The sequence below is a fragment of the Mustela lutreola genome, chromosome 4 (assembly GCF_030435805.1).
Source record: "Mustela lutreola isolate mMusLut2 chromosome 4, mMusLut2.pri, whole genome shotgun sequence".
Classification (NCBI taxonomy): domain Eukaryota; kingdom Metazoa; phylum Chordata; class Mammalia; order Carnivora; family Mustelidae; genus Mustela; species Mustela lutreola.
In genome coordinates, this window is record NC_081293.1 from 178,795,834 (window position 1) to 178,823,233 (window position 27,400).

General features: G+C 41.7%; 1 protein-coding gene and 1 pseudogene across 1 annotated transcript in view; one reads left to right on the forward strand and one right to left on the reverse strand.

Moving 5' to 3' along the window:
- The window catches only part of SND1 (staphylococcal nuclease and tudor domain containing 1), a 414,504-nt gene that overhangs the window by 199,177 nt on the left and 187,927 nt on the right, over positions 1–27,400 (forward strand). The window contains exon 13 of the mRNA XM_059171771.1: positions 24,968–25,078. Coding sequence (XP_059027754.1) covers positions 24,968–25,078 — 111 coding nt within the window. The remainder of the gene's footprint in view (positions 1–24,967; positions 25,079–27,400) is intronic.
- Positions 1,656–4,678, reverse strand: LOC131830033 (small ribosomal subunit protein eS8-like; annotated as a pseudogene).

Sequence of the window (27,400 nt, forward strand, 5' to 3'; positions counted from 1 at the left end):
CTCCCCCTCCCCAAGTGATGCCTAATGTTGGAGGGAGCTGATCACAGTTGCCTAGAAAATGCCTCATGGCAACTAGCAGTTCCATTCTGAAGAGACAAAGATGATGACTCTGAAGAATCTTCTCTCTGATTGCTCTCGCAACCTCTCACTTGTCTCACTGTGGCCTAAATTGAACCAATAGAAACAAATTTGCTGTTCCTGAACCACTTCCAGAAGTTGGTCTTTGCTTACCCACAATTCTTAGGTTCTTGTTCTTTGGGGAGTGCCAGGTTCTTTAATAAATTTATAATTCTGGGGGCCTTAAGTTATGTTAGGTTACTCATCCAGTCAATTTTTTTTTTTAAAGATTTTATTTATTTATTTGTCAGAGACAGAGGGAGAGAGAGCGAGTGAGCACAGGCAGACAGAGAGGCAGGCAGAGGCAGAGGGAGAAGCAGGCTCCCTGCCGAGCAAGGAGCCCGATGCGGGACTCGATCCCAGGACCCTGGGATCATGACCTGAGCCGAAGGCAGCTGCTTAACCAACTGAGCCACCCAGGCATCCCCTCATCCAGTCAATTTTTAAAGAAATCAGTGCTCTTGAAATTCGGAAAAAGAGAATTCATTAGTTGAACCTTTCTGTCTGGTACTTTTCTTCAAAATTAAATGACAGAATCACCTGGGGCAGTTAAAAAAAAACCAGTGGTGCCCCATATTGAAAATCTAGGTACCCATTATTTGTTCCTTCTCTTTTTTTAATTAGATTTTATTTATTTGAGAGAACAAGCAGGGGAGGAGGGCAAGCATGGGTAGGGTAGGGGAAGGAGGGGTTTGAAGTAGACTACTGCTGAGCCAAGGAGCCTGAGGCAGGGTTCCATCCCAGGATCTGGACTGCCCTGAAGGCGGACTGAGCCACCCAGGCTCTGCTCACCCCCCCGCGCCCCCATTTGTTTTTTTCAAAATACTGTTCTTTACCCCTAGAGATTCTGGGTTTATTGGTTTGGCATAGGGCCTGGCATTGATATTTTGAATGGTGATTCTAATGTGCCGCCAATATTAATAAGCACTATGAAAAGAAGTCTAGAAAAAACAGGAGTTCCAAAACCAACATTCTTCTCTGTTCTCGGATAAGTATAGATACAGGTAATAGGAAGAATAAAACAAACTTTATAAATGTATTTTTTCTCAGATCAGTTTTGATCCCAGAACATAGCCTTTTACCTCCACTAACTTCTGTCATATCAGCTTATTTAGAATAAGGACAGAGTGGTAGAGCAGTGAAGGGGCTAAGAGGGTAATGGTTATTTCTAGCTCTGCCTCCAGCATGTAGCGTGACCTTGGTAAGTCATTCACCCACCCTCTTTTCCTAAGGCCCCTATCTGGCCTTTTTTCAAGGAGAAAGAAACAAACAGCGTTGCTAATATTCTTTAATCTCTTAGTATCTCTTTTTAGTAATCTAAAGTTTCTTTAAACCTATTCTCAGATGCTTAAGAAAGAGAACTTCAGCTAGGGGTGTGTTGTGGGGTTAGAGAAGTCATAGCAGTGAATGAAGCCGGTCGTTTTTCTGTTGGCTTTCCAGAAAGTCCAGGTATGGATTTTGGGATTTTGTTTCCTCCCCAGAACAAAAAACACCTTTATTAGTGACTGAAGATAGAAGAAGATAGAAGGGAAGAAGATTCATTTGCCTTTCCGGGCTTTGATTGTCCTCAGATAGAACTCTAGCTCCTTGCCCTCCAGCTCGTAGCACCTGCTTAGTTAGCCACACTGGCCTGGACTTGAAGCGATGTTCTAGTTGCTGGAACTGCCCCTCCAGAAGACTGCTAATTTTAGCATTCTTCTTCCTTTCATCATATTTCTTAGTTTTCCTTGATTGTTTTTTGTTTAAAATTTCTTCCTTCTCCAGAGTCGGCTAGGCCTCCTTCTTGCGGCCCAGGGGCAGTGCATGGTGGGACTCCTGCCACTATCTGCAAGGTGTGGGAGGTGTGCCATCTGTGAGCATGATGCCATTCTTCACCAGGGGCTTGGTGCTGACCAGGTCGTTGGCAGATGCATTGTCAACAGCATCAGTACTCCTTGTTTTGCGGGCTCAACACTCAGAGCCCCAGGAGAAGTTGCTCACGTCCAGCCTCAAGGCACGGCGCTTCTTACTGCCTCCCCCTAACGCCGGCTGTGTGTGCGTGGTGGGGGCCAGCCTTAGTATGGCAGCGGGGTGTCCCAGCTCCCACTTTCTGTTCTCATGGCAGGGCTTTCTTTTGCCCCTGCTCTTGTGGCACTTAGGCCGATTGCCCTGAGAAATGCCTAGGGCTCTTCGTGTTGACTGTGAAAGAGCTAGCCAGGGATTTTTTCTTTTATGTAGACCTTCCTCCCCAGGACTTTGATCATAAACACTAGATTTAGTTGGAAGTCTGTGGATTTGCAGAATCAGACTTTATTCCAAGTACTTAACTCTTAGTTATCACTGCCAGTTGACTTAGTGGCCTCACTGCCATTCACCACTGACATGACTGCAAGTTAAATTGTTTACCTAAAATAACAAGGCGCAACATTGGAAAGAGCTTCAAATTTTTATTTTATTTTATTTATTTATTTGACAGAGCACACAGGCACAAGCATGGGGAGCAGGAGAGGGAGAAGCAGACTGCCTGCTGAGCAGGGATCCCAGGGATCCCAGACCCTGGGATCATAACCTGAACCAAAGACAGGTGCTTAACCCACTGAGCCACCCAGGTGCCCCAAGAGCTTCGAATTTAGACCTCTAATATTCTTTTACCTCTCTCTGTAATTATCTAATTCATAGATTTCATCTAGTTGACAACTGTTTGTTTTGTTGTTGTTCTTATTTTTCTCCTTAAGAAGAAGTCTTTGGCAGTGGAAGGTATTGTTAGTATCTTTGTTGTTGGTGGTGGTGTTGCTAACTAACCCAAACTGTATCTTTTAAATACTTGTGGGGGATCAAACAAATTCAAGTATAATCTATTTGTTAGACTCAATAATTGCCATTTATGGGGTTTATTAAAGATTCAAGTCAATAGTTAAATATTTAAGAAGCCCTAGAGTTCATTGTTTTCTTTTTTGGGGTATAGATTGATGCATCTGAAATTAATGATGCATGTTTTGATGACTGAGGCATAATTATTTGGCAGCTTTTAATCTATACTACTACCCTCAAATGATTTGCTATATTATCCTGATACCCTTCTAGATACAGCCACATTTATGATCCTGGCTTTTTTCTAGCATACCTTTCTATTTTTACAAATAAGGCTTATGTTCAGCTGATATATACAGGTATGACAAACTCTAGCCAGTGCCATATGTTAAATATTTTGAATATTATCTGATTATAACACATAAGAATTTGCATTATGTTACCTGGTCTCAGAGAATCCTTCAAGACTTGTTTTCAGGGAGAGGTATCAGTCTTGTCCCACAGTAGCTTAGCAGAGAGGGGGAGAGTGGAGAACAAGAAGTATTCCTGTTTTGGTTTGGATTGTTTGAATTGGAAGTATTCTCCATGACCTTGCCTATACTGATGAGCTTTGCATATTGAGAGGGTGCAGTTGAAAGTTTTTGCCTATAAAGGATTCTCTCCACTCAAGCATCTACTTGGTGGCATTTGTTTTTCTAACTAGTGCGCTGCCCTAGGACAGAACCCTTAACAAGAAAGCAGAAGCCTCTGGAAGCTCTGTTTCTCCTAGTCAGAAACTTGTGGAAACTAAAGTAGGTCAGAGCCTCGCCCACCTGAGCCAGTCCCCTGTTTTTCACCCTATTTTATCTTTAGAGTATATGTTGAGGGCTTTTTTCACATTGACAGATTATGTTCAACAACAAGACAGTGCTCATTGTGTATGAGAAGATAGTTCATTGGTATCAGCTCATGTCCTCTCTCAGACTGTAATCAGAATGTGGTTATTCTTTCCAGATTAAATTTGTTTCCTGGGCATAAAGTGTTAACAGTGCCTTCGCTTCAATACACATAGGTGCTGGCGCGCACACACACACACACACTCAGAATTTAAAAAGAAGTAAAATCTGGCCGGTGTCTTTTCCATCTTACTGCCTTTAGGAAGTTATTTATTCCCAGATTCTGTTACCTGCAATTTTGAGATGATCATTTCCTACCCATGACATAACTTGTATGTTACCCACTCTCTCTTTCTTCTGTAATAACAAAATTGCTGTGATAGCCATCCAGTCAATTTTTTAAGAAATCAGGTAATTCATTTCTAAATTGGAACTTGTTTCTTTCTAATCAGCCTTGTAATGTATTACAGACATCACTCTCAGCATTGGCTACAGGAGTGATTTAATGCCGGGTTTTAATGACTCCTTCATTAATCCTTGTATTCTGGGACTTATCACTCACTGGCCTTTGACCACTGGAAATGATGAAAACTTTGATTTCATGCATATTGGATAACACTGGCCTGTTGCCGCTGGAGCCGTGAATCTCGCCTCCGCAGTGGCGTGTGTGATTGAGAGCGCTGCGGATGGATGGCTGCTCTCCCAGGCCATACGCTGCTGCCGAAGGGGTGAGCTCGATGTCTTTATCAGCTCAGGGTGACCTCTTCCCAGGCTCGCTGGATTTTAAGAAGGAGTCTGCTCTGATAGCTTCATCTCCTGGACAGGTCTTGTGAAGTCAGGCTCACCTTTTCAGTTAGTTCCTGAAAAATGCTTGCATTGAGAACGTGTATCTTCATAGCTGCACATAGAACATTTTTTTTCCTTCTAGTAAAATAGATTTTATAGTAGGAAAGCATGTTTAAGACTGTCTATTCCACCTCCCTCATGTTACGAACAAGGGGCTGAGTCCAGGAGGAGTGATGCAACTAAGCCAGTGTCAGTATAGTGAAAACCAAGAAGAGTGATCAGAAACATACAGCGCTTACTATTTGCCAGGCAGAACCTAAGTAAAGTCTTTTGTTCCTTACAACAACTTCATGAGGTAACATTCATCTACATCAAGTCCAGTTTTCCATGTGACTTTTCTCTGTACTGCCTGCCTGCTGCCATCGCAGAAATGACAGTGTTGGTGGCTTTCCTTACTCTTAATAGTAGCATTGTGCGTGTTCTTGGAAGAGAGGGGCTCATTTATGTACTCTGGAGTCTTGTGGCTAGAGGTAATAACCCTACGTAAATACCAGGTGCAGGCCCTCCTGCCCACCGGTGCTCAGAAGAGAGGAAGTCTTCCTACCTTGAGTTTTCACAGATGCTCTCATATTACTGAGTGCTTCCTCAGTTAATTTCTTTAATTTGTTATTATTAGTTTTTTAAAGATTTTATTTATTTCTTTGACAGACAGAGATCACAAGTAGGCAGAGATCCAGCCGAGGGCGGGGGGGAAGCAGGCTCCCTGCAGAGCAGAGAGACGGATGCAGGGCTCCATCCTAGGACCCAGGGATCATGACCTGAGCCAAAGACAGAGGCTTTAACCCACTTAGCTGCCCAGGTGCCCCAATTTTTTAAATTTATTTTTAAGACTGATTTTATTAGAGTGTGTGAATGAACATGTGCCTAGTGACTAGGTGGGTGGTGATGGGCAGAGGGAAACAGAGACATAACAGACTTTGGGCTGAGTGTGGAGTCTGACACAAGACTTGATCTTACAACACCGAGATCACAACCTAAACCGAAACCAAGAGTCATCTGCTCAACCAACTATGCCACCCAGGCACCCCAGTTAGTTTATTTTGAACACATCAGTGAGCTTTCTAGAATCTGTCAGTGCTACATGAAGATCACATTGTAGAATCATTAAAAATGAGCCAGATTTTTTTTGCACAATGTAACACTTATTCTGGTGAGTATGTCTGCTTGACTGCAAGTGCTGGGAGTCATAGGAAGTGACTATTTATTTATATATTTGTTTTAAGCAGTCTCTGTGTGGAGCTTGAACTCACAACTCTGAGGTAAGAAGAGTTGCATGCTTTATGACCAAGCCAGCCAAGTGCTCTAGGAAGTGACCTATTAAAGTTCTCCTTAAAAAGCAGTACTCAGAGGCAGGAGTGGACAAACCTTTTCGGTAAAGGACCAGATAGTAAATATTTTGGCTTTGAAAGCCATATGGTCTTAATACAACTGTTTGGCTCTGCCTTTAACAGGCATAGACAATATGCAAACAAATGGACATAGCTATGTTCCAATAAAACTTCAATGAAAAACAATGAGTCTGCAACCCCAGTTCTCAGGACTCAAACTATGGAGGAATGAATAGATACTTACAGAACAAGTGATAAAACCAGCCATCCAAATGTTAGGAAAATGGATACTTGTGACGTAAGGAAACTATTTCTGATAGCAACATTATATGTAGATTTCAAAACAGTTAATGTGTAAAAATTTTGGAAGAAGTTGAAAGAAAACAATCTTAGAAAATGGCTGTGATGGGGTGCCTAGGTGGCTCAGTCAGTTGGGCATCTGCCTTTGGCTCGGGTCATGGCCCTAGGGTCCTGGGATCAAGCCCTCCATTGGGCTCCCCACTTGGTGGGGAGTCTGCTTCTCCCTCTGCCTGTTGCTCTGCCTGCTTGTGTTCTCTCGCTCTCTCTATCAAAATAAATAAATAAAATCTTTAACAGAAAAGAAAAGTGGCTGTGATGGTGGTGTACATTGTGTGTTGCATAGACTTGTAGAGAGTGTAGCTTGAGAACAGCTGTTCCTGAAATGTGGTGTTTTAAACAATACCTCTAGGTTAATACATGTTTTAAATAAATACTTGATGATTTCACTTATATCCAAAGAGTTATATATTCAAAATGAACAAGAACATCTTCCCACATCCCCACCTCCAACCCCCGCCAGAAACCTGGTTTTCCTTTAGGTGCAGGTCCATTTCTTGTAGTATTTTCTCTTGACCCTGGAAGCTCACTTTCTGAGGAAATGCTGGTTTTGGAAATTATTTGCAATACTTTCTGATGGCTTTTCACTTCCTTCTAATTGAACCGTCTCTACCGGTCACTGGTGATAGGACAGTTCACTTCCTCTGTTTGGTGCCACAGGCAGCTGTCCCTGCTACTTTTTAGTGATGGTGCTCTTCTAGTTATTTGGTCCTATGAACATGTCCTTGATTTTCTAGGTGTCTGATTCCCATTTTTTGTTAAATGCTACCCTGGGTCTGTCTAGAACACCTGAATCTGTAAAACAGCAGAGTCTTTCCTGTTAGTATTGTATTGCTACTCATTTAATTTTCCGATTTCTTTCTTTTTGCTTTTCTCCCTTTGTCACTATCCCCAGATCAGTTCTGACCTAAACTTCCGTCCCTTTCGAAATTTTCAACCCAATCTAATTCAAGGAGGCACTGCCTCACACAGTGGTTTTGCCAGTCTCCTGGAGACAGATTTTCTTTTTGTTCAGTATGCCCCTTTTCAGATGCATCTGGTATAACAGCTGTATTCCCCCTCCTGAATAAAATATTTTAGGAAAGTGTCTCATGGTAAAGCACCTGGACTTTTAGCAAGATTGGGGGTAAACTCCAGACCAGATCCATCACCAGCAGGGTGGGAGGACCAGTTTTTATAGGGTGGGGATAAGACCACATGAATGAGGATAACGACTGAACTGGTGTTGTAAGAGTGCCATTTGTATCAATTAAGTGTAAGGGATTAGATAATCTGTCATTATGCTAATTCTGCGTAACAGATGGTGGAAAGTTCTGCATCTCAACAGCAGTATTCACCGTTGGGGAAATTAGCTTGCACCCAGATCAGCAGTCAGCCGGGAATTCCATTGAAAGAGAAATAGTACTGGTGATTACATTAGTGTGTCCCTCTAAGGACATCCACACGTGTGCTGGCTTTCTTGAGTATCTCTGGAGTTTACTTACTCTTGCCCATTGCCCTTTTTAAGTTACCAGACCTCTTTACTCCTGTCTATAAAGAATCGGAGGTGATTTCTCTCCATTTGGTTAATTTAGGAAGATCAAGATTAGAAGTAGGTTAGGTAAATGTGGCTCAAAGCAGTAGCATATTGTGTATTTCTTCAGAGAAAAGATGCCATACAGCTATTGAAAACATTGTTGATTATCAGCCTTTAGAAGTGAACTTCAGAGGTGAATGAGATGCAGGAAAATGGTTATGCTTTAAGTGACATACCATGCCTTTGATATGTATTTATTTAAGAGATATAATTAAGTCCTTTGCCCTCATATTCTCGAAGGGTCAATCTTGATCCTGGTATTTTTTTCTCTGTGAATGGCTTCCCTTCAGTATTTTATTAATGCAGAGCTTCACCTATCCTCTGAATGGTGATGATCATCAACTATATTTTTCTTTGCTTATCTCTCCTAACTTACCACACACTTGCTTTCCATTACTATTTATGCATCCTTTTCTCATCTCAAAGCTAGTATGTTTAATACTAATATTGATTTAAAGTGGTGGCTTTCAAACTTGTGTGCCCTGGAATCACCTGTGTAGCTTATTCAAAGGCACCCTGGGCAATGGAGTAGACCCCACTTTTGTAAGTCTTCACTGACTGACTTTATTCCTTTTCATACCAGCCTGTGACATAGTGAGCTTGGATAGAAGCCAAGATTCTAGACTATAAGATCATTTTGAAGAGTTGTCCAGGTTGATCAGACAGCTGTCAGAATTGATCACTGTTCATACAGAGTATAGTTCCAGATGTGCTTTAAATAGGCATGGTCATTTAGATTTAATGGGTCGGTAAATTGGATTATGCGCCATCATTCCAGAAACAGAGCAGACATTTTGGACTGGAATGCCTAAAAGTCAGGAGCAAGGCAGGGAAAAGCCATCCACAGCTTTATTTCCCACCAGGAGCCAAAATAACTGAGGATGTTTGATCCTGCCTTCGTGACTCTGGAGATCTTGGGAGGAGAAGCAGTTTAATTAGGAAGGGGTGGTGGATTTGTTGATTTGCTAACAAATTCCCTCATGGATTTTTCACTGTTCCTTTTGCTGTCGTTCCACTCCATGTAGTCCACGGTTCAGACCTCAGTGAGTTCAATAGCCTTCTCCATCAGCCTTTCCGCATCTGTCCCGTCTCCAGGTCCTCCTCCACACCGCTGCTGCTTGATTCCCACTAAGTGCTGTTTTCGAGTTACTTCACCACAAGAGCTATTTCAGATTTTCACAGCCATATTCAGTTAAGTCCCTTACTCTACTTCTCTCCCCTCATTCTCAGCAGACAGCCTCATCTCCTGCTTTCTGGAAAAAATACGGGCGTATCTAGAAAACACCTCGCAGCTCCACACTTGCCTTTCCCCTGCTTCCTTTTCTTATCTCCTGCCTTCCTTTCTCCATGGAAGATTTCAGCCTCTTTCTTTCCAAATTCATTTTTCTACATACCTGCTCTAAATTCTCTCCTTTGGTCTCCATGGGATTTTGTGCCATCAGTTATCCCTTTACTTTTTAACTAACTTCTGAAAATTACTCTCCAGTCTTCTCTCTTTATTGTAGCTACTTTTCTTTTTCTTGCTTCTCTCCACAGCCAAGTTAATTAAAAGAGTTAAAAGAAGTTTTAATTCTGTCTCCATTTGCTCTTCGTTCCTTTACCATCTGCTTTGACCCCTCCACATCATTGAATCTGTGCTTACCTAAGAGACCAGTGCTTCCCTTAAGGACACTTCTCAATCTTTGCTTATATTTGATCTCTGTACTATGTAAAACTTACCACCATCTTTTTAAAATCTTTTTCTCTTTTCTTTTAGTGTGGCATACTTGACAGGATTTCCTTCTATAGTTCTGCTTACTTCTCTTCAGTCTGCTTTTGAGTGCTCCTTAAATATTTGTGCTTCCCAGGCTTCCATCTTGTCTTGTCCGTCTTCTTACCCCACCTCAGTCTCCACGGGTGATCTCATTCATCGCATTGCTTCGGTTTTCAGGTAGATGTTGCTGATTTCCAGACCTAGGTCTCTAATCCAATTCTTTCTTTCAGGCTCTCCCTACCAGCATATCCAGATACTGCCTGCACCTCACTTCTGAGATACCAGAGTGCAATATGGCTAAAACTGAGCTCATGTTCTCCCCTGTAGAAAGCTATTCCTTCTCTTGAATGATCCCACATCTTGATTGATAGTGCCACCATTTAGTCAGTCTTCTGTTCCACCAATCTAGTGTCATCTTTCTCTCTCCCCTCTCACTCTCCATACCTGATTATCTGCTGGTCTCTATCAAGTTCATTCTAGCCTTTTTCTCTTCATTGCCCGGTTTGTGCCATCTCCTTACTGGTCCTAACTCCTTGCTGATCCATTTTCCACATTATTGCTGCAATTGGCTTCCTGATACACAAATCTGATAGTTATTCTACTGCTTAAAAGGCTTCATTAATCATCCACAGCCATTAGGATTAATACAAACCCATGATCTGGCCCTTGCTTACCTCTCCATGTTTATATTTAACATTCCCTGGCTCTCATCCATCATTTCTGTAAAAACCAAAAACAGCTTAAACTCACTGTTCTTGAAGTCATTCTGCTCTCTCTGTCTGGAACATACTTTGCTTCTAGATAGCTCCTACTCAACTGTCCGCATTTCACATCGTAGAGAGGCTTTGCCTTAGGAACCCTGCCCCAACAGGACCCTGACCGGGCGTCTGTGTCAATGCATCATCAACACCCTGCAGTTACCATAAGGTTCGTGGCGCTTACAGCATTAGGTCATGTGTCTCGCTTTTTTTTACTCCCAGTGCATCCTACAGTTTTTGCCACCTACAGGGTCTTTGAGAGAACCAGTGCTCAGATACCTTCCGTAGCTCCTTTCCAGACTTACCTGGCCTATAACTGAAATGTAGATGTTCTCTGCCTCACATGGACCCATTGAGAATTTTAGCTTTGTAGGGGACCCTAGAGGTTCTTCACTTTAGGCCCCTTGGTATGATAGCACAGAAAAATGGGACTTAAAAGGTAAATGTCTTTTGTCAGGTTTGTTCTAATTAAAGTCAGAATTGGTCTCATGATTGCAAATCTGAATGAAATGCAGCTTCATTTATATGTAATAATAAATTGCATCTTGTCCTTAGACCACACGAATATAATGTGTTTGTTTTACTTTTCTACTTTGGTTTATGTTTTGTTTGTTTTTCCTTTTTCTTTTCCCTTTCTGGTCTCTTCAGCAGGTTAATTCTTTATTGCACGATGTACCAGGTACTGTTGGCACTGGGCATAAAGTAATGAATGCTGTAGAGAGAAATCTGTCTTTTAGGTGGAAATTTATATTCCAGTGGTGGCAAACAAATAAACAAAATATGTAGAACTATGTAGATGGTCAAATGCTGCAGAGAAAATAAAGCTAAGGAAGGATAGAGGAGAGGTATTCCAGGGTTAGAAGGAGACACATTGTCAGTAGGTACTCAGGCCCCACTGATAAGGGGACAGGCACAAAGACCTGAATGAAGTGAAGGAACAAGTGGTTTGAAAGCAAAGAGAACAGGGGGGACAAAGGTCTTGTAGTGCAAGTGTGCCCAGATAAAAAGAATGCCTTGTGGCCGGAGCAGGGGAAGCCACGATGGGGGCAGTGAGAGATGAGGTCAGTAAGGCCAGAAAGGGGGATAGCTGACCAGAGAGATTCTTGTAAGCCACTCCAAGTATTTGGCTTTTACCCTGAATGAGATAGGAGCCATTGTGGAGTTTTGAGCAGAGGAATAAGAACGAGTTTTGTTGACTTTAATCTTAAGGATTATTCTGGATGAGGATTATTCTGATTGAGAATAGAGTAAGGAATCTTTGGTGCTTTTGTTTTCTTTTTAGTAAGCTCAAGTTCTATTGACTTTTTCTTTTTGAACTTTTATTTTGAAGTCATTGTAGAGTCACAGAAGTTGCAAAAGTGTACAGTGGTCCATCCCATGTACCTTCTAGCCGGTTCCCCCCCAATAGTTGTAACAATATAATTATAGTAAAATTTCAAAGTCAGGAATGTGGCGTTGGTGCAGTGTGTGTGTCAGCATGTGTATGTCACGTGTAGATTTATCACATGTGTAGATTCCTGTGCCCACCATCATTTTCAAGACAGAAAACTATTCAGTCATCAGAGAGGTGTCCCTTGTGCTACTACCACACCTTTCCCCTCCCAACATCCATGACAACCATTAATCCATTTTCCATCTCTATCATTTCATCATCTCAAAACCTTGTATAAATGGAGTCTTAGAGTGTGTGATCCATTGAGGTTAACCTTTTTCATTTAGCATAATGCCTTTGAGATCCATCTGAGTTGGATGTAGCAATAATTTTCCCAGTCTTTATACGGAACTTGAGGCAGGTCATCATGGTGGAAAGGTGCTTGTTTTATGACTTGAGATCTGAGTTCTAATCCAAGTCAGTCACTAAATAGTTTGCTAATCTGAGATTCAGAGACATTACAGTCAGTAAGATGAGAGAATTGGAGTAGAACATTAAGACCCTTTCAGCTCTAAACTCTCTGATTATAATGAATGAAGGATTTCTGATATTTCCTTATAGTCTATAATGAAGTCTGCCTCTCTCGTTAATATTTACTGTGCAGTAATCTTATAGTCTCATAAGGACTACTTAAGAAACAGCTCATAATCGTTTTATTGACATGTTGCTGCTACTTATATTTCTCAAGTATAAGCATGACAGGCCAAAATAGTAGTTGGCAAACTGTAAACGTAAAGGTGAGTCTTTGATTTTTTTTTTCTTCACTATGTTCAGTGATTAAGATCAGAAGTAAATCTCCTACTCTACCTAGTGAGCCTCAGAGATTCAAGAAATCTAATAAATTCCTGTTAAATGTCGGTTTTACTCTTAAACCGGTTTTACTCTTAAATCAGTTCTTTGAACACATTTCTACTAGTGAGTAAAGGCAGTTTCTTGCCATTGGAAAAAATACTTAGCCAAAGTATAAGGACCAGCCAGTGAAGAATCCAAAATTGGTCTTTAGTTTCCTTGGTAGAAAATATACTGTATACATACATACTTTTATTCGCTCATTCCTCTGTCCTCTTTTTTAATACTCCAGAATATTTGGGTAATGCATTATACCTTTTTTTTTTTTTTAAAGATTTTATTTATTTGACAGAGAGAAATCACAAGTAGACAGAGAGGCAGGCAGAGAGAGAGAGAGAGGGAAGCAGGCTCCCTGCTGAGCAGAGAACCCGATGCGGGACTCCATCCCAGGACCCTGAGATCATGACCCGAGCCGAAGGTAGCAGCTTAACCCACTGAGCCACCCAGGTGCCCCATGGGTAGTGCATTATATCTTAAACAAATAGTAGACATTAAACAGTTGAATAGAATAAATACCTGTCAAGAATAAGTAAATATTTGTCAAGAATAAATAAATATGTCAAGAATCCTGGCCTCTCACCCTTTTCCACCATTTTTTGGTGTGCACAGAAAGGATAGGGCTCTTATAGTCCCTAGTAGAAGGATTGGAAGAAATTGTGCCTGCTGCCACAATATTCTACAAACCACAACCAGAAATATATATAAATATACCTTAGTGTTTGTATACTTACTGAAACCATATGTAATCTACTTTGCCTTGAATATTATCAGCTAGTGCTATATAAAAATACTGGCAGAAAGGTGAAGCTATTATCAAATATATATGACTATTGATCACTAACTGCTAGTTCATTTTTAAATTATGTTCAAGCTTACATATTCTAATCTATTTTTTTTTTTAAGATTTTATTTATTTATCAGAGAGAGAGAGGGAGAGGGAGTGAGCACAGGCAGACAGGATGGCAGGCAGAGGCAGAGGGAGAAGCAGGCACCCCGCTGAGCAAGGAGCCCGATGTGGGACTCATCCCAGGACGCTGGGATCATGACCTGAGCCGAAGGCAGCTGCTTAACCAACTGAGCCACCCAGGCGTCCCTCTAATCTATTTTTTAGAGCATTTAGATCTACTCCCTTATTTTATAGATACAGAAACTGGTACAGGCTTAGCTCCTTCACAAGTTTTAAACCGCTGGAGAGCTGGGGTAAGAGCTGAGATCCTCTGCCCTGAATCACTTCTCTGTGCCAAGAGTTCCTTAGGAAACAAGCTCATCATTGCCGTCTATGGCCACAGAGGGCTGGAGCAAGTGGGAAACATTAAGCAGCTTTCATTGTTGAAGAGTAACTATAAATGCTCTGTGTAATTTCTCTCTGGTCGGATGAAGCAGAATTGATCAACATTTATTCTTAACGTTTCTTTTTTATAGTATTCATTTGTTTTACTGTGTTACTCTTATATTAAGATACAATTTCATCTTAAACCGGCTCCACACCCAGCCTGGAGCCCAACGCAGAGCTCAATCTCAGCACCCTGAGATTATGACCTGAGCCAAAATCAAGACTCAGATGCTCAGCCAACTAAGCCATCCAGGTGTCCCCTATGTTATATAGAATTTTTAAAGGACAGCAGTACCATAAAGGAAAAGAGGCTGAGAATCTGGAGGATCTTAGATGCCTGTTGTAATGGTTTCACTCTCTGTGTTTCTTTAGACTACCCATTTAAACATGTTCAATTTCTCTCTGGGTCTGTTTGCATCTGTATATGGAGGTTATTGGCTTGGTTTATCTCTTTGGGCATTTTTTGCTCAAAAATTCCATGACTCAGTTATTACTTTGTTTTCATCCAACGCCCACAGAACCCCTTGGAAACTCGAATGAAATCAGTCAGCTAGCCAATAAATATTTATTGAGTGCCTACTAGGTGTTTGGCACTTAGATAAGATATATATACAAAGGGAGATAAGATACAGCAGTACAAGATGAGTGCCAAAGGAGCAGCACAGCCAACAGTATAGAGAGCAGGAGAGTGCAAGGTGCTTGTTTGGTAGTGAAATGGGCTGAGATTGAGCAGAAAATTGAGAGGAGATTAATGGACTAGGTTTAGAGAGGCAGATGAGGCTCTTTTGCAGAATACCTTTAATAGTCTGTTACCCTATAATTTGTGGTACTGCTTAGCCAAAGGAAAACTGAAATTGGAATAAAAAACTGGGCTTCTAAACGTGGCTCTGCCACATAGAAACAGGATTGCTTGTGGTAAGTCTGAATCGTTTACTGTTTGTACATACTGCTGTGTGCGTTGCAGGCAGGAGCAGGTTAATGTGTTAAATGCCTGTCCTGTAGTAAACTCACAATAGATGGCCATTAAATCTGAATTTACCTTTTGAGTGAAAATCAAAGAAATTGTCCTGTCATCTGATGTTTACAGCATGGGGCTTGGGTTAGGTGATTAGCAAGATCTTTTTTCTCACTGAAATGCCAAGTCTCTGCATAGCTTTTCTTGGTTCTAACTATCACTGGTGACCTTTAGAAACTTTCAGTGCCTCACGTTTCTCATCTGTAAAATAGGGATGGTAAGTGTTCCTAATTCCTCAGGATTTTGTAACCGTTAAGTGGATTTAATAAATATGTAAAGCACGCAGAATAGTTCTTTAAAAAGTCAGTCTTCTCTCCTTCCCTCTAACCATTTTCTTTCTCCTAACCCTAACCCTCTCCTCCTCCTCCTCCCTTCTCTCCCTCCCCCCACAAAACCCCCCCCTTCCCTCTCCTCTCTTTCCCCTCCATCATCATTTCCGTATATGATAACTTAGTATTGTCTCTGTATTGGAAAAGTTCTCTGATTGTGGTGGGTTTGAGAATGAGGATCGCTCTCAAGGCCAGTGCTTTAAGGAGCCTTGACTGACTGTGTTTAGAATCCGTGGGCATTGCAAGGAAACCAGGGAGGGGGAGGCTGTTGTAAGTAGTCAGGTGAGAGGCAGTGAGAGCCACAACGGGGAAAAAGAAAAGAAAGCATTGATGAGAGAAACATTGGAAATTTGAGTTAAAGTTTTGACAATGAATTTTATGTGGAAATATTAGACATCAGGCCTGGGTGACTGGGTGGATGATGGCCCTACGGTTAGAGTTAGAGACCTTAGGAGATTGAGCTGATTTAGTAGGTTTTAGAAACACTTAATCTGGGGAAGAGAGTTTTATTTTTGAAATGCTGAGTCTTACATGGCGATGAATCATGTGAATTCACATGTCCTGTGAATAGTTGGAGACATAACCGCATGGCATATTTAGCATTGAGGGGACCAACTCAGCTGGGTTGGGAGTACCTATTTGTTAGAAAGTTTACTTTCTGCAAGCTGGATCCAGTGTTTAATTGCTTAGTTGTTTTGTGAAGGATCTGTTTGTGTCCTGGGAAAGAAGCATGTTTGTCTAAAAGACAGAGTGTCACTGTGGGTACATACTCTATGTTCTGTCCTAGAGTATAAGGGAGATTCAAAAAAGTCCATGCAGTTTCTGTCTATGAAACAGAGATTTTTTTTTTTTTCCACTATTTCTCTATCTTATTTTGAGGGTTGGAGATTGGGGAAAATCTCAGGTATTTGAAGGTGGACATCATTTTATTGCCACTTGTATTTAATATGGCCCTCCTGCTTCATCCAGTGTTCCTCATTGTCCTGACTATCTCAGATATGACTGGTAAGTGCAGTGAGACTCAGAGGAGCTAGCATAATAGAGCGTAATACCACAGATATCCTTGTCTTAGAAAGTTGTATCTATGATACTGCTGAATAAATGAAACTGTCGTGTAAGAGGTGGCAATAAGATTACAGCACTGCAGAAATCCCGGGGGCAGAATAAAATTGTCTATTTAGTAAGCATAACTATTTTATATAACTATTTGATGTTACACAGCTTCCCCCTCCTTTTCTAAATCACTTTGACCCATATTTTTCAGCACTATTCTCTCCGGTAGTCAGAGTTATATAGCAGGTTAGATGTTTAATTCTGCTGCTTCCAAGTATATTTCCATCTTATTTTCCTCCCTGTTAGTTGTTCTTTCAGGAGATCAAGAGTAGGTGTGACCTCACATGGGGCGTGAGTGGAAGAAGGTAATGGGTAGGATATGGCTCAGAGACACCTCGGAGTAGAAAATGAGCTATTCTGGACAGGTTGAATATGAAGTGACTTCTCTTCATCACCCACTTGTGAAACCCTGGTCTCTAGATATCTTTGCTTTTATTTCTTTCCTTCCTAAACTCAAGATTACTCTTGGTTGCTCAGTGGGACATGGCCTCTGAAGCTAGAGATGCTTTTGTCAGTGCCCAGGAGTAAGCCTGTTATCAGTAATGAAGTTTTGATAGATGTGCTGTGGGGATTCAAGGTTTTAATCTGTCAACAAAGCAGAAATTTATTCATTGAATTTTTTTTCTTTTTCTCACCCCTCCATCTTCCCTTTCTCATTCCTTCCCTCCTTCTCTCCTTCCCTCCTTTCTTCCTTTTTTTCTTCCTTTCTTCATTTCTGCCAGTCTGCTAGTTTATGGGTCTCCTTTGGTTTCATTCGAATGATGTATCCTTTCAAGTTCTTCAAATTGAAGTCAGTCTCCATCATTCTTCATTCTTCCCCTGCATATTCTCCTCCTGCTGAGGAAGAATGATTAGGATTCATTAAATTAAAAAGAGAAGACAGAGTTGTAGTTCTAAGAGTTCTTGACTTTCCTATCTCAACTCCAGTCTCTAGAAAATGCTCTCATTGACAAAACAGTTGTGTTTAGAACCTGTACATCTTCTGAATGGTCATTAAATGTGAACTGAAACCTACTGAGAGAGTTTTGTTCAAAAGAATGGGATTTCTTTGTTTTTGTTTTGTTGCTTCTAATGTTCAGATCAGTCTCATTCCATACTTGCCCGTTCTTGAGTCTGACTTTCTGGGTTCATGCTTCTCTGAGGGTCACACTGTGTCTTGTGTTCCACATAACTACAGCTGAGTTGGTGGGTCTAAGTGTCAGGAGCAAGGATGTCCTCTCCAAAAACTCCAGGTGCCTTAATGCAGCCCTTGGTAACCATTGCTTTTCTCCCTTATTTCACCCTAGTCTCTGACTGAGCCTTTTTAGGGACATCAAGACATTTGAATCTTCTTTGTCTTCAGTTTGTGTCATGAATTCTGGGAAAGTCTCTAGCCACTGTTCACATCCTTTGGTGGTCATCCTGGTGAAAGGACTTATTAAAGGGGGGGGGGGGGGAGGAGCCTTTAAAGGTTAAAAGATTTTTTAAAAATCCATCTTAGTTATTTTTAGAATTACATTATTTCAAAGGGGGAGTGAAAAAAATAGGGAATGTGTATGGTAGGAGAGAGATTCAGTAAATCTATAAAGGATGGTGTGTGCCACCTCAGATGTTGCTAATTACTGATGCTTCTAAAACAATCTCCTGTCTGCATATGCCACTTGGTTGTGTGGGAAGTGCCTCTTGAATGTGTTTTAAGAAAAAAGTGCGGGGGGGGGGGCGTTATTGTTCTGGATTCATGGGACCTCAGTCAGTGGAGATTGGAGGATAAAGACACTGGGTGGGAGGGGCAATGTGTTACCCTCTGAGTCATCACAATACTGGGTTCTGGAAGCTACCTGTTGCTCCCTAAGACTTTTTCCTGTTTTGAGGCCTACCTAAAAACCAGTAACATGATGAAAGAGACCTGTTCATTGCCCGTTGTCTATAGATGCCTCTCATATAGAATTTCACTCTCTGCCCCTTATAGCCTATTTTGTCAGCCTATAAAAACCAAGTCTGTCTCAAGCTGGAATTGTCAGGTTCCTGCCTCAAAGGGCGTGGATATTAGAGGTCTTAGTGTGAACTTGTAAAGAAGATCTAAAGGGAGCCTAGCTTTTGGGTCTGTTAGCTGTTAATCATTTTCCCCACTTCTGCTCGCTCTTTTAGAGTAGAGAGCCAACCATTTGAGTATAGGTAGACCTAATATTCTAAAGAAAATAGCTTTCTAGTTCTTGCTGCTTTCTACCTTCTTATCAAATCCTTTGGTGACCTTTCTCTCTTTGCTTTTCTCTTACCTTTTTGTGAAGAAAGACATCAGTACCCTGTGACTTCTCTGGTTCAGCCCCACAGTAGAACATCCCTGTATAGCGGAGGAAAAGTGGGATGAGCCATCTGGTATGGTAGAAATCAATATTGGAACCCTGTCAGCTGGGGATCTCCATCCCTGCACTTGTGAGGAAGCCTGTCTTTATGGCAGAGGTACAGCCAATGTGAAAAGGATGTGAAGGCAGTTTTCTGGCTTTAAGACTTTGGAGTCTTTGAGGGTCATGGGTGACAGAGGGCCAGGCTACATGCCTGATGTCTTGTCATGTCCACGTTCTCATAGTAAATAGCCGTGGGGTGCATGTTGTGCTTAGTTTATGAATTTGACTACAGGGCCTTGAAGTTATTGTAGAGACATTGTATGGAAAGTGGAAAGTGTATGTGTTGGGGATGCATGTGCACATATGAGAGATGAAATTCTGATCCAGGTGCTGTGAATTCTGTGAATGAATTAAGCTGTTAGTTATCTTTCAACCCTCTCTTTTGCCTCAACTGAACTATAGTTAGAGGCATTTCTTTTTAGGCTTGCATTATTCTGAATGTGTCCATGTCTATGTTTGCCTTGAGGAAAATATTCTGCTTTTGCAATCTCCATGGACACTTAAGTGGTTGATAAAATGTAGATGTTTTCTAAGTGGAAGCTGTTGAGCTCAAACAGCTAGATGAAGCTCTTTGAGCCCAAGCCATTGAGTTATCTATTATCTCAGTCAGATGGAGGATGAGAGGGGGTGTGTAGGCATGGGCACAAGTGTGTAAGTTATGGAATTACTCTCTGTGCCCACTCTTGAAATACTTATCCATGTAACCTAGGTTCTGTTTTATCAGGTTATGCATTCTCTTTAAGTGAGCGCTACTGTTAGGATCAAATCATGGAAGTCACAAAATGTATGTGAGTGAGTGAGTGAGTATATGTGTGTATATAGTAAAGGTTTTCCTATAAGTAAAACTATTAAGGATAGTGGAAGCCAGGTTTCTGTCAGAAAGGAAAGTACAAATATAGAAAGGAAGAAAATGAAAATGAACCCCTATAGTGTTGGAGTGGGATTGTGGGTATCTTTGTGAACTCCTGGTATGTTGGTTCAGGTTTTCTAAAAAGCTGATGCCAAGACAGAATTAGACATGAAAGAGATTAATTGGGGGAAAACCCTTGGGTGGGAAAATGGAAAGGGAGCTGCAAGAGGCTGGGAGTGCCATCAGACTGCAGTACAGTCCTAATCTCCTTTGCAAAAGGTGGGAGGAAAGGGAGGTTGAATTGGAAAAGTCTCAGCTGCCCAGGTTATAAGAGAATTACCGCAAAGCCAACAAGGAGTCCTCAAGCCAGAGTTGCCATCAGAGGAGTCCCACATCTCTCAGCAATAGGCCTGCCTTAGTATCTGCTGTGCTCCGGCAAGAAGCAGCTGGTGGGAAGCATAGCCTTGGCTGAAACAGTGATGGATTTCAGAGCACAGCAGCTGGGACTGTCAGTCAATTACACTTCCTGCAGTCAGAGATCCGAGAGGCACATTTTCATGACTGCTGCACATGGTTTTCAGTAGTTATAGATTGATATAGAAATAAACATATAGAAATAAAGATGTAAATGTGGGCTATTCAGATAAATGGCTAATTTCAGAGCTGCAGAAAACCGTACAAGATAAGCCTGGAACATGTTGTTATACCAGAAAGCAAGGAAGTGCTCAAGGAATGAGGCAGGTGGGGGCAGGTCTACTGGAAACAGAAACCAGCTTGACATTGGCCAAATTGGGAACAATTTCAGTATCACAACAAATAATGATTGTTGTGGATTATGACTTTAAATAAAATGACATTCCATGACCTTATACTGCTACAATTAAATAAATGAATAACTTGGGAATTTGAGGGATGAAAATCATGTAATTCAAAGGGTCTTCTTGGAAAATACCTATCCGTCATAAAGAGGAAAGGAGTAACTTTACAGTGCAGAAACCTGATAGACACTACCCTAATGAAGAGATCGAAGTGAACAATAAGTACATCCATCACTTCTATGGTATTCCTGCCAAAGATGCATAACTTGCACCTGATCACAAAGAAACATCAGACAAACCAAAGTAACTGGCCTGCACTCCTCAGAAGCGTCAAGGCCGTGGAGTAGCCTAAGACAAGACTGTGGAACTGTTCTAGACTAAGGAAACATGGATCCTTTTTTCCCCCAAGTATTCTATTGGAATAATTGGCAAAATTTAACTAGTAAATTTGTGGATCAGATGGTAGTAGTGTGGTCTTATTGGTATCGTGGTTCTGCTCATTATTATATTTTTAAAGATTTTATTTATTTATTTGACAGGCAGAGATCACAAGTAGGCAGAGAGGCAGGCAGAGAAAGGGGGAGGAAGCAGGCTCCCTGCGGAGCAGAGAGCACGATGTGGGGCTCGATCCCAGGACCCTGGGATCATGACCTGAGCTGAAGGCAGAGGCTTTAACCCACTGAACCACCCAGGCGCCCCTCTACTTATTATTTTTTGATTTTTAAGAAAATATCCTGGTTTATAGGAAATGCACACTAAAGGTTTTGGTGGTGAGGGTATAACAGGTGGGTTACTCCCTGGAAGATGGATCAAGGAAGGATGGCCTGTTCTTTGTTACATACAGTATGTCCAACTTTCTTTAAGTTTGTTTTAAAATTAATACCAGTTAAGTAATCAGGGTAATCTTAGACAGTTATCTGACCTATCAGTATGTTGCTATTCCAGTCTTAGGGTAGGAGTTAGGAGTGGGGAAGGCAGGCAAAATTGTGACCAGTTATAAACAACTATAATTCAAACCTACTTTTTAAGGATGCTCTTCTCATGTATGGGCATAGAACACCTGTTGACCATGTTGGCAGAATATACTACCGCATGGTTTCAGAGGTATTGTATAACGGGAAAGTGTAAGCTTTTTGTAACCTGCTGGCTGGGGTAACAAATGGACAGGGAAGATGTCAACTACACGCAGATCTTTTGAGAAGGTCTGTATGTGAGTCCCAAGCTCTTGGTGTTTGTATCAGGAATACCTGATCCTGCCTGATGGCAACGGTTCACTTTTACCAGAATCTAAATTTCTCTTAGTTTTGGAGAAACATTTCAGTCCCCACACTAATTCTTTGTGTTTCTAGCTGCTACCAAGAGATGATTTCCTGTTAGACTTCCAAGGCTGTTAGGTCCTTTTTTGTATGCTGATTGTGAATTATCCATTTGAGCCAGACATGTGTAATTGGAGTAGAATTACTGATACACTCAAGAAAGCAGAACTTACAAATTTGTCTAAAGCAGCCTAATGCCATAGCACATAATTTAATGTTCTCTTTTATTCACTGGGCAACTGATCAATACACCCCTGTTGGTTTCGGAGCCATCTTTGGCCAAGGGAAAAATCTCCTGACCTTTCATTAGTAGCCAAAAGAAATGAATGAGTCAAGTACATGGATCTGGGCTAATTCCATTTTCTTCTCTCTCCCTTTCATTCTCTTTAAATTCAAATTTTAGATAACAGGGAGGGGAAAGACAAAAGCTGTTAAGGCACGTAGAAAGCTTTTGTCCTTGATTCTATGCTGGCCAAGCTTGGTTAATAGTTGCTTAGGATAGTAATGTTCCAGGGCTATATTTCCAAAACAATTGGGTGTTCTTCTGATATTCCAAAGAGTATCTCAAAATTTTCAAGATGTATTAAAACAAAATTAAAGGGATGTACTATGATTTTGCTGCATTTAATAATTATCCTAAATAAACTAAGTGCATTCAGAAAATATGTACTGCCTACTTTATGTCAGCTTTTGAGCTAGGCACTTCAGTGCAGAAAGATGCAGCCTGACCCTCTCAGACGTCATAGTTTAGAAAGGAAGACAGACAGTCAATTAATAATTTTAAGATGGTGTGATGAATCCTCACCGGGGAAATATACACCAAGAAGAAAATACATGTGATGTTGATTTCACATGCCTGGCTTGTAGTAAACACCCAGTAATGACAGCTGGTATTTTTTCATGTGGTTTTACTCTGCTCACTGCTCACTAAGTACCAGCACCACTGTTCCTCCAGGAGAAATCTGTAATTAGGGGTAAGAAATGAAGAGAACATGGCTTATGCTCTAAGCTCTGGAGAGCTAAGGGGGAGGCTGGTAGTGGGCAGGTTGTGGAGTGGGAATTTGAGGCCTTATCTGCTTTGTCTAATAATGTCTGTTGGCTGACAGGATACAGAAGGGAGGGATTGTGCCCTTGGTTCTCTGCTGGCCTTGTAGGTACTCGTTCAGTTCTGGGAATTGATTTGAGCAGTATTAACAGAGATGGATCATTAAATGTTTGTGCTGTTTTGCTTTGCTTTCTCTATCTTTTCATGTTGAGGCTTATTTGTGTGAATCTTTTCTTGCCTGCCTAGTCATTCCAGCTTTCTCCTCCAGACCCCCTGTTTTGACTGTAAAATGTCAGCACACAAAAGTTCAAAATGCAGTAACGAATATGTCTTTGTTCTTTGGGCATTTCCAATCACCCTAGGGCGGGTGGCGCTGTCCCCCAGTCTCCTTTCTGACCTGTGCTGGGTGGAGCTGCTCTCCTGCCCTCCTGGGGCTTCTTGGTAACACCCTTAAATTCGCATCGTATATCAGTACCTACAGCTGCTGGTTCGGGGCTGTTGGCATTCTCCACGCTGCCAAACACAACTCTGTGATCATGACAGCGTTTGCCAGCACGCTTCTGTGGTGACTCAGGAGACGGGGAGGCCAGCAAAGCAGCCTCTTTGTGGGAGTGGATTTTGAGAAGTGCTAATTCCGTGGCGGTTTGGAGATATTAATATCGTGCTGGCAGTAGATAAACAGGCGGCAGAGGGGCACATAATGAGAGAGAGTCAGCCATAGCATCTTTTCCTCTTTTCTCTACCCGCACATAATTTTTTCTTCGTCTTTTAAAAAAGTAAATTCCTGGGTTTTGATGAAGAGAACCCTTCAGTGGCTTAAACATGTACATACAGTGGTTAGTCCAGCGTCCAGCTTCCAGCATCCCCAGGGTCTGAGGTTCTAAGAACACTACTGTGCTGAGGGTTGACATTCCTAAGCAACACTAAATCATAGCATATGGTACAGTAGCCTATTGCTTATCCTACCTCCTCCCTGAAGGGCGCTAACCAGATGGTTTGAGTGGGGCCTTTGGTGTAACCATGACAGACACAAAGAAAGCCATAACCATCCCTCTTCCCAATAGTATAATCCCTCTTGTCCTCCAGTGCTTGCTACAGGTCATTTTTGGAAAATTTGTTTTTGCAGTTTGCAGCTTATTTTGCTTCACATCAAAGGCATCTTTCCGGCATGGGGAGGAATCTTGCAGATAGGTTTTACTTGTTGTCTCAGAGTCCTTCCCAATGTACTCTTCTCTAGTTAAGAGTATATGGCGGCCACTTACAGTGGCACCTCTTATTCTGGGGAAGAAAAAAAAAGATTCGACACACTTGAGAATTGCCTGAAGCAGGGTTTTAATCTGAGTCCTTCTGTAGTCCTGCAAGGACTCTATCTGGAGCATTGTTCCAAAGCTGGCCGTCGCTGATTCTATACTTTTTACCTGGTTCTTCCCCCAGCTCATGCCATTTCTTCATAAAGAATTTTTATTCCACCGTAGAAACACCACCCCCACCCCCCAAGACACCTGCATCTGCCACCAAATTCATTCACAGCCTTACCTTCTAGAAGCCCCTTTTGGGTGGAAGAGCTGCTGTCAGGAGCTCTGAGAAGAGAAGCATGGGGTGTTGTTATGTTCAACTAACCTTTGTAACATTGCCAAGCTGGGAGCAAGGCATTTTTCTAGTTACTGTATAGGCTAGAAAGGAGATATTAAGAAATTTAGGTCATGCTTTTATGTGTTTTGTTTTTTATCTGTGTGCCCGATATTTCAGAGAAGACTTTTCTTGAGGGTAGTGGCTTGTTTATAACATTCTGTAAATAGCCCTGCATAATGTGGGCTTTTTACAGATATTTTCTGATGGTTTTTCTATATGGATTGGTACAGCATCTGACTGTAGTAACCAGAAAGATGCTGAGCTAGGGGACTTTGTTATTCTACCTCCTGTTCGGGGTTCTAGCTTAGCGGCTCATTGGTCTTGAAATCCTTGGCTTCTCCCTCCCTGTGTCAGGATTCGATAAGACCTCCAGGTGCTAACTGTTATTATTTCTGTTGACTGAGCCCCATATGCACCTCTAGTGCTCACTGACCTGTCTTTTCTGTTGCAGAAACATTGCCGAGGCCCTTGTCAGCAAAGGTCTAGCCACGGTGATCAGATACCGGCAGGATGACGATCAGCGGTCCTCTCACTATGACGAGCTGCTTGCTGCAGAGGCCAGGTGAGATGAAGCATCCCAGTGATCACCTTGAGACCTTGAGACCAGCAGTGTTGCTTTTTTCCTTGCCCACTATCCTGCCTGTCCCTGAGCAGAATGTGATGGAAAGCAATACACTGAGAAAGCTTATAGTATGCTTTTATCCCAGTTTTGCCCCTATCCGAAGAAAAGGGGTACACTTTAAATGTGCTGTGTAACCTTGGTTGAGTACACTTGGGCCTTCATTTGTTTAAATCTGCAAAATAGGCATACAGTAGATAGGATCTCATGTAGATGTCATATGAAGCATAGATTGAGAGTACAAGATATTTTTACCACCATCGTTTCATTGCCTGGGCCTAACAGTGAAGTTCTGCTTATGTGTGCGGGACATTTGCCTCAAGTTCTTACCTCCAGAGCCCTCTGCTCCCTGGCCCCTCCCATTCATCACCTCTCAACCTTTTGTCATGTACAAAGGAAATGAAAACATTTATTAGGAAATGAGTTTTTGTTTCACACTTCTGACAGCTGGCAGGAGAGCATTTGAGAAGCCCGGTGACATTTTACTCCTGTCCTTCATCCCTGTGGCTGGTTGCCCCAAGGACGTTTGTACTGCTTGGTGTTTTTTCTTACCAGTGACATTCCTTGTGGGCTCTTACTCACAGAGATGTCTGTCCCTGGATGGTACTTGTAGTTTTGTGATTCCCAGACTTCCCAGGAAAGAGCAAAATATGAGATGTTGGTGAACTGACCAGGGTAGTTCAACAGACTGCTTGGTCTCAACCAAGATGTAGCCACTGTTTGAAAGAGGCGCATGCCGCCCTTAGCCACTTGTTTAGTTCTAGAAGTTTGCTAGTTGCCAGGTTATGCTCTGCGGTTTGAGGAGGAATGAGTTTGGGCACATGTTATCTGTGCTTCAGACTTTGTCATTGAGATCACTTCTTTTGCTCTTTGGCCCAGAACAGTGCCCTGATATGTGACATATCCGAACCGTTTTCTTTCCCCTTTTATGTTTATGTTTTTATTTATTTATCAGAGAGAGAAAGAGTAAGCACAAGCAGGGGGAGCCACAGGCAGAGGGAGATACAGGCTCCCTGCTGAGCTAACACCATGTCACATCCTGATGGATAGAGCATCTGTAGACTTGTCACATAGAATGTCAGCTAAGAAATCAGTCTGTCAGACTATTGTAGGTTTTTGGATTCTTTCTTGTGGGCTTTTCCCAGTAGGCCCTGTCTAAAACCTAATTCATGTATGCAGAGAGTTTAAGGCTCCTTAATGGCCAGCACAAAATAATATGATACATAATCCATAATTGGTGTTCTCTCAGTCCTCCCTCAGTTCTTCCTTCTCTCCCTGTCTATATTATCACTAAGGCAGCCTGGCTGGAAGAACCCATATTGGGAAATGCAGCTTCACGTCGCTAAGTACCACCTGATGATCTGGCTCCTCCAGGAATGGATAGTGATTAGACCACACTTCAGCGGCATTCAGAGGGCGAGTCTGTGCTTAGCCTGTGGGTGGGCTCAGTGTGACCTAGTGGTACCTTGAAAAGCACTTTATAAGTTCCCAGCATAACAGGAGCACTAAGCAGTACAATGGGATCTAGACTCCTGTTTTCGGCCCAGTGTCACTCTGCCACTAGTGAATATTTGTGACTGATAGACATGAAAATAATTTGCATAGCTGCTCTGGAAAGTAAGACAAAACAAACTTTCTTCTTTTTTTTAATTTTTAATTTTTTTTTTTTTTTTTTTAAAGTAAGCTATACACTCCATGTGGAAGGCTTGAACTCGTGACCCTGAGACCAAGAGTCATGTGCTGTACTGACTAAACCAGCCAGCCACCTCAGCAAGCTCTCTTATGCTGCTGGAAATAGCTACATGTGCTGAGTTTAATGGGTATACATAGGTAGTGAAAGGGTTTTTTTTATAGATTATGTTCTAAATATATTTTTTATTTAGATTACAGGTAACTTACAATATAATACTAGTTGCAGGTGTACAATATAGTGATTCAGCACTTCCAGACATCACTCAGTGCTCATCACAACAAGCACACTCCTTTATCCCTATCACCTGTTTCCCCTGTCTACCTCCCCTCTGATAGCATCAGTTTGTTCTCTAGACTAAAGGGTCTGTTTCTTGGTTTACATCTCTCTTTTCCCCCCACTTTGCTCATTTGTTTCTTAAATTCCACATATGAGTGAAATCATATGGTGTGTGTCTTTCTCTGACTGACTTATTTCACTTAGCATTATACTCCCTAGCTCTATCCATTTTGTTGCAAATTGCAGGTTTTGTTCTTTTTTTATGACTATTCCCGTGTTTGTTTGTGTATGTGTGT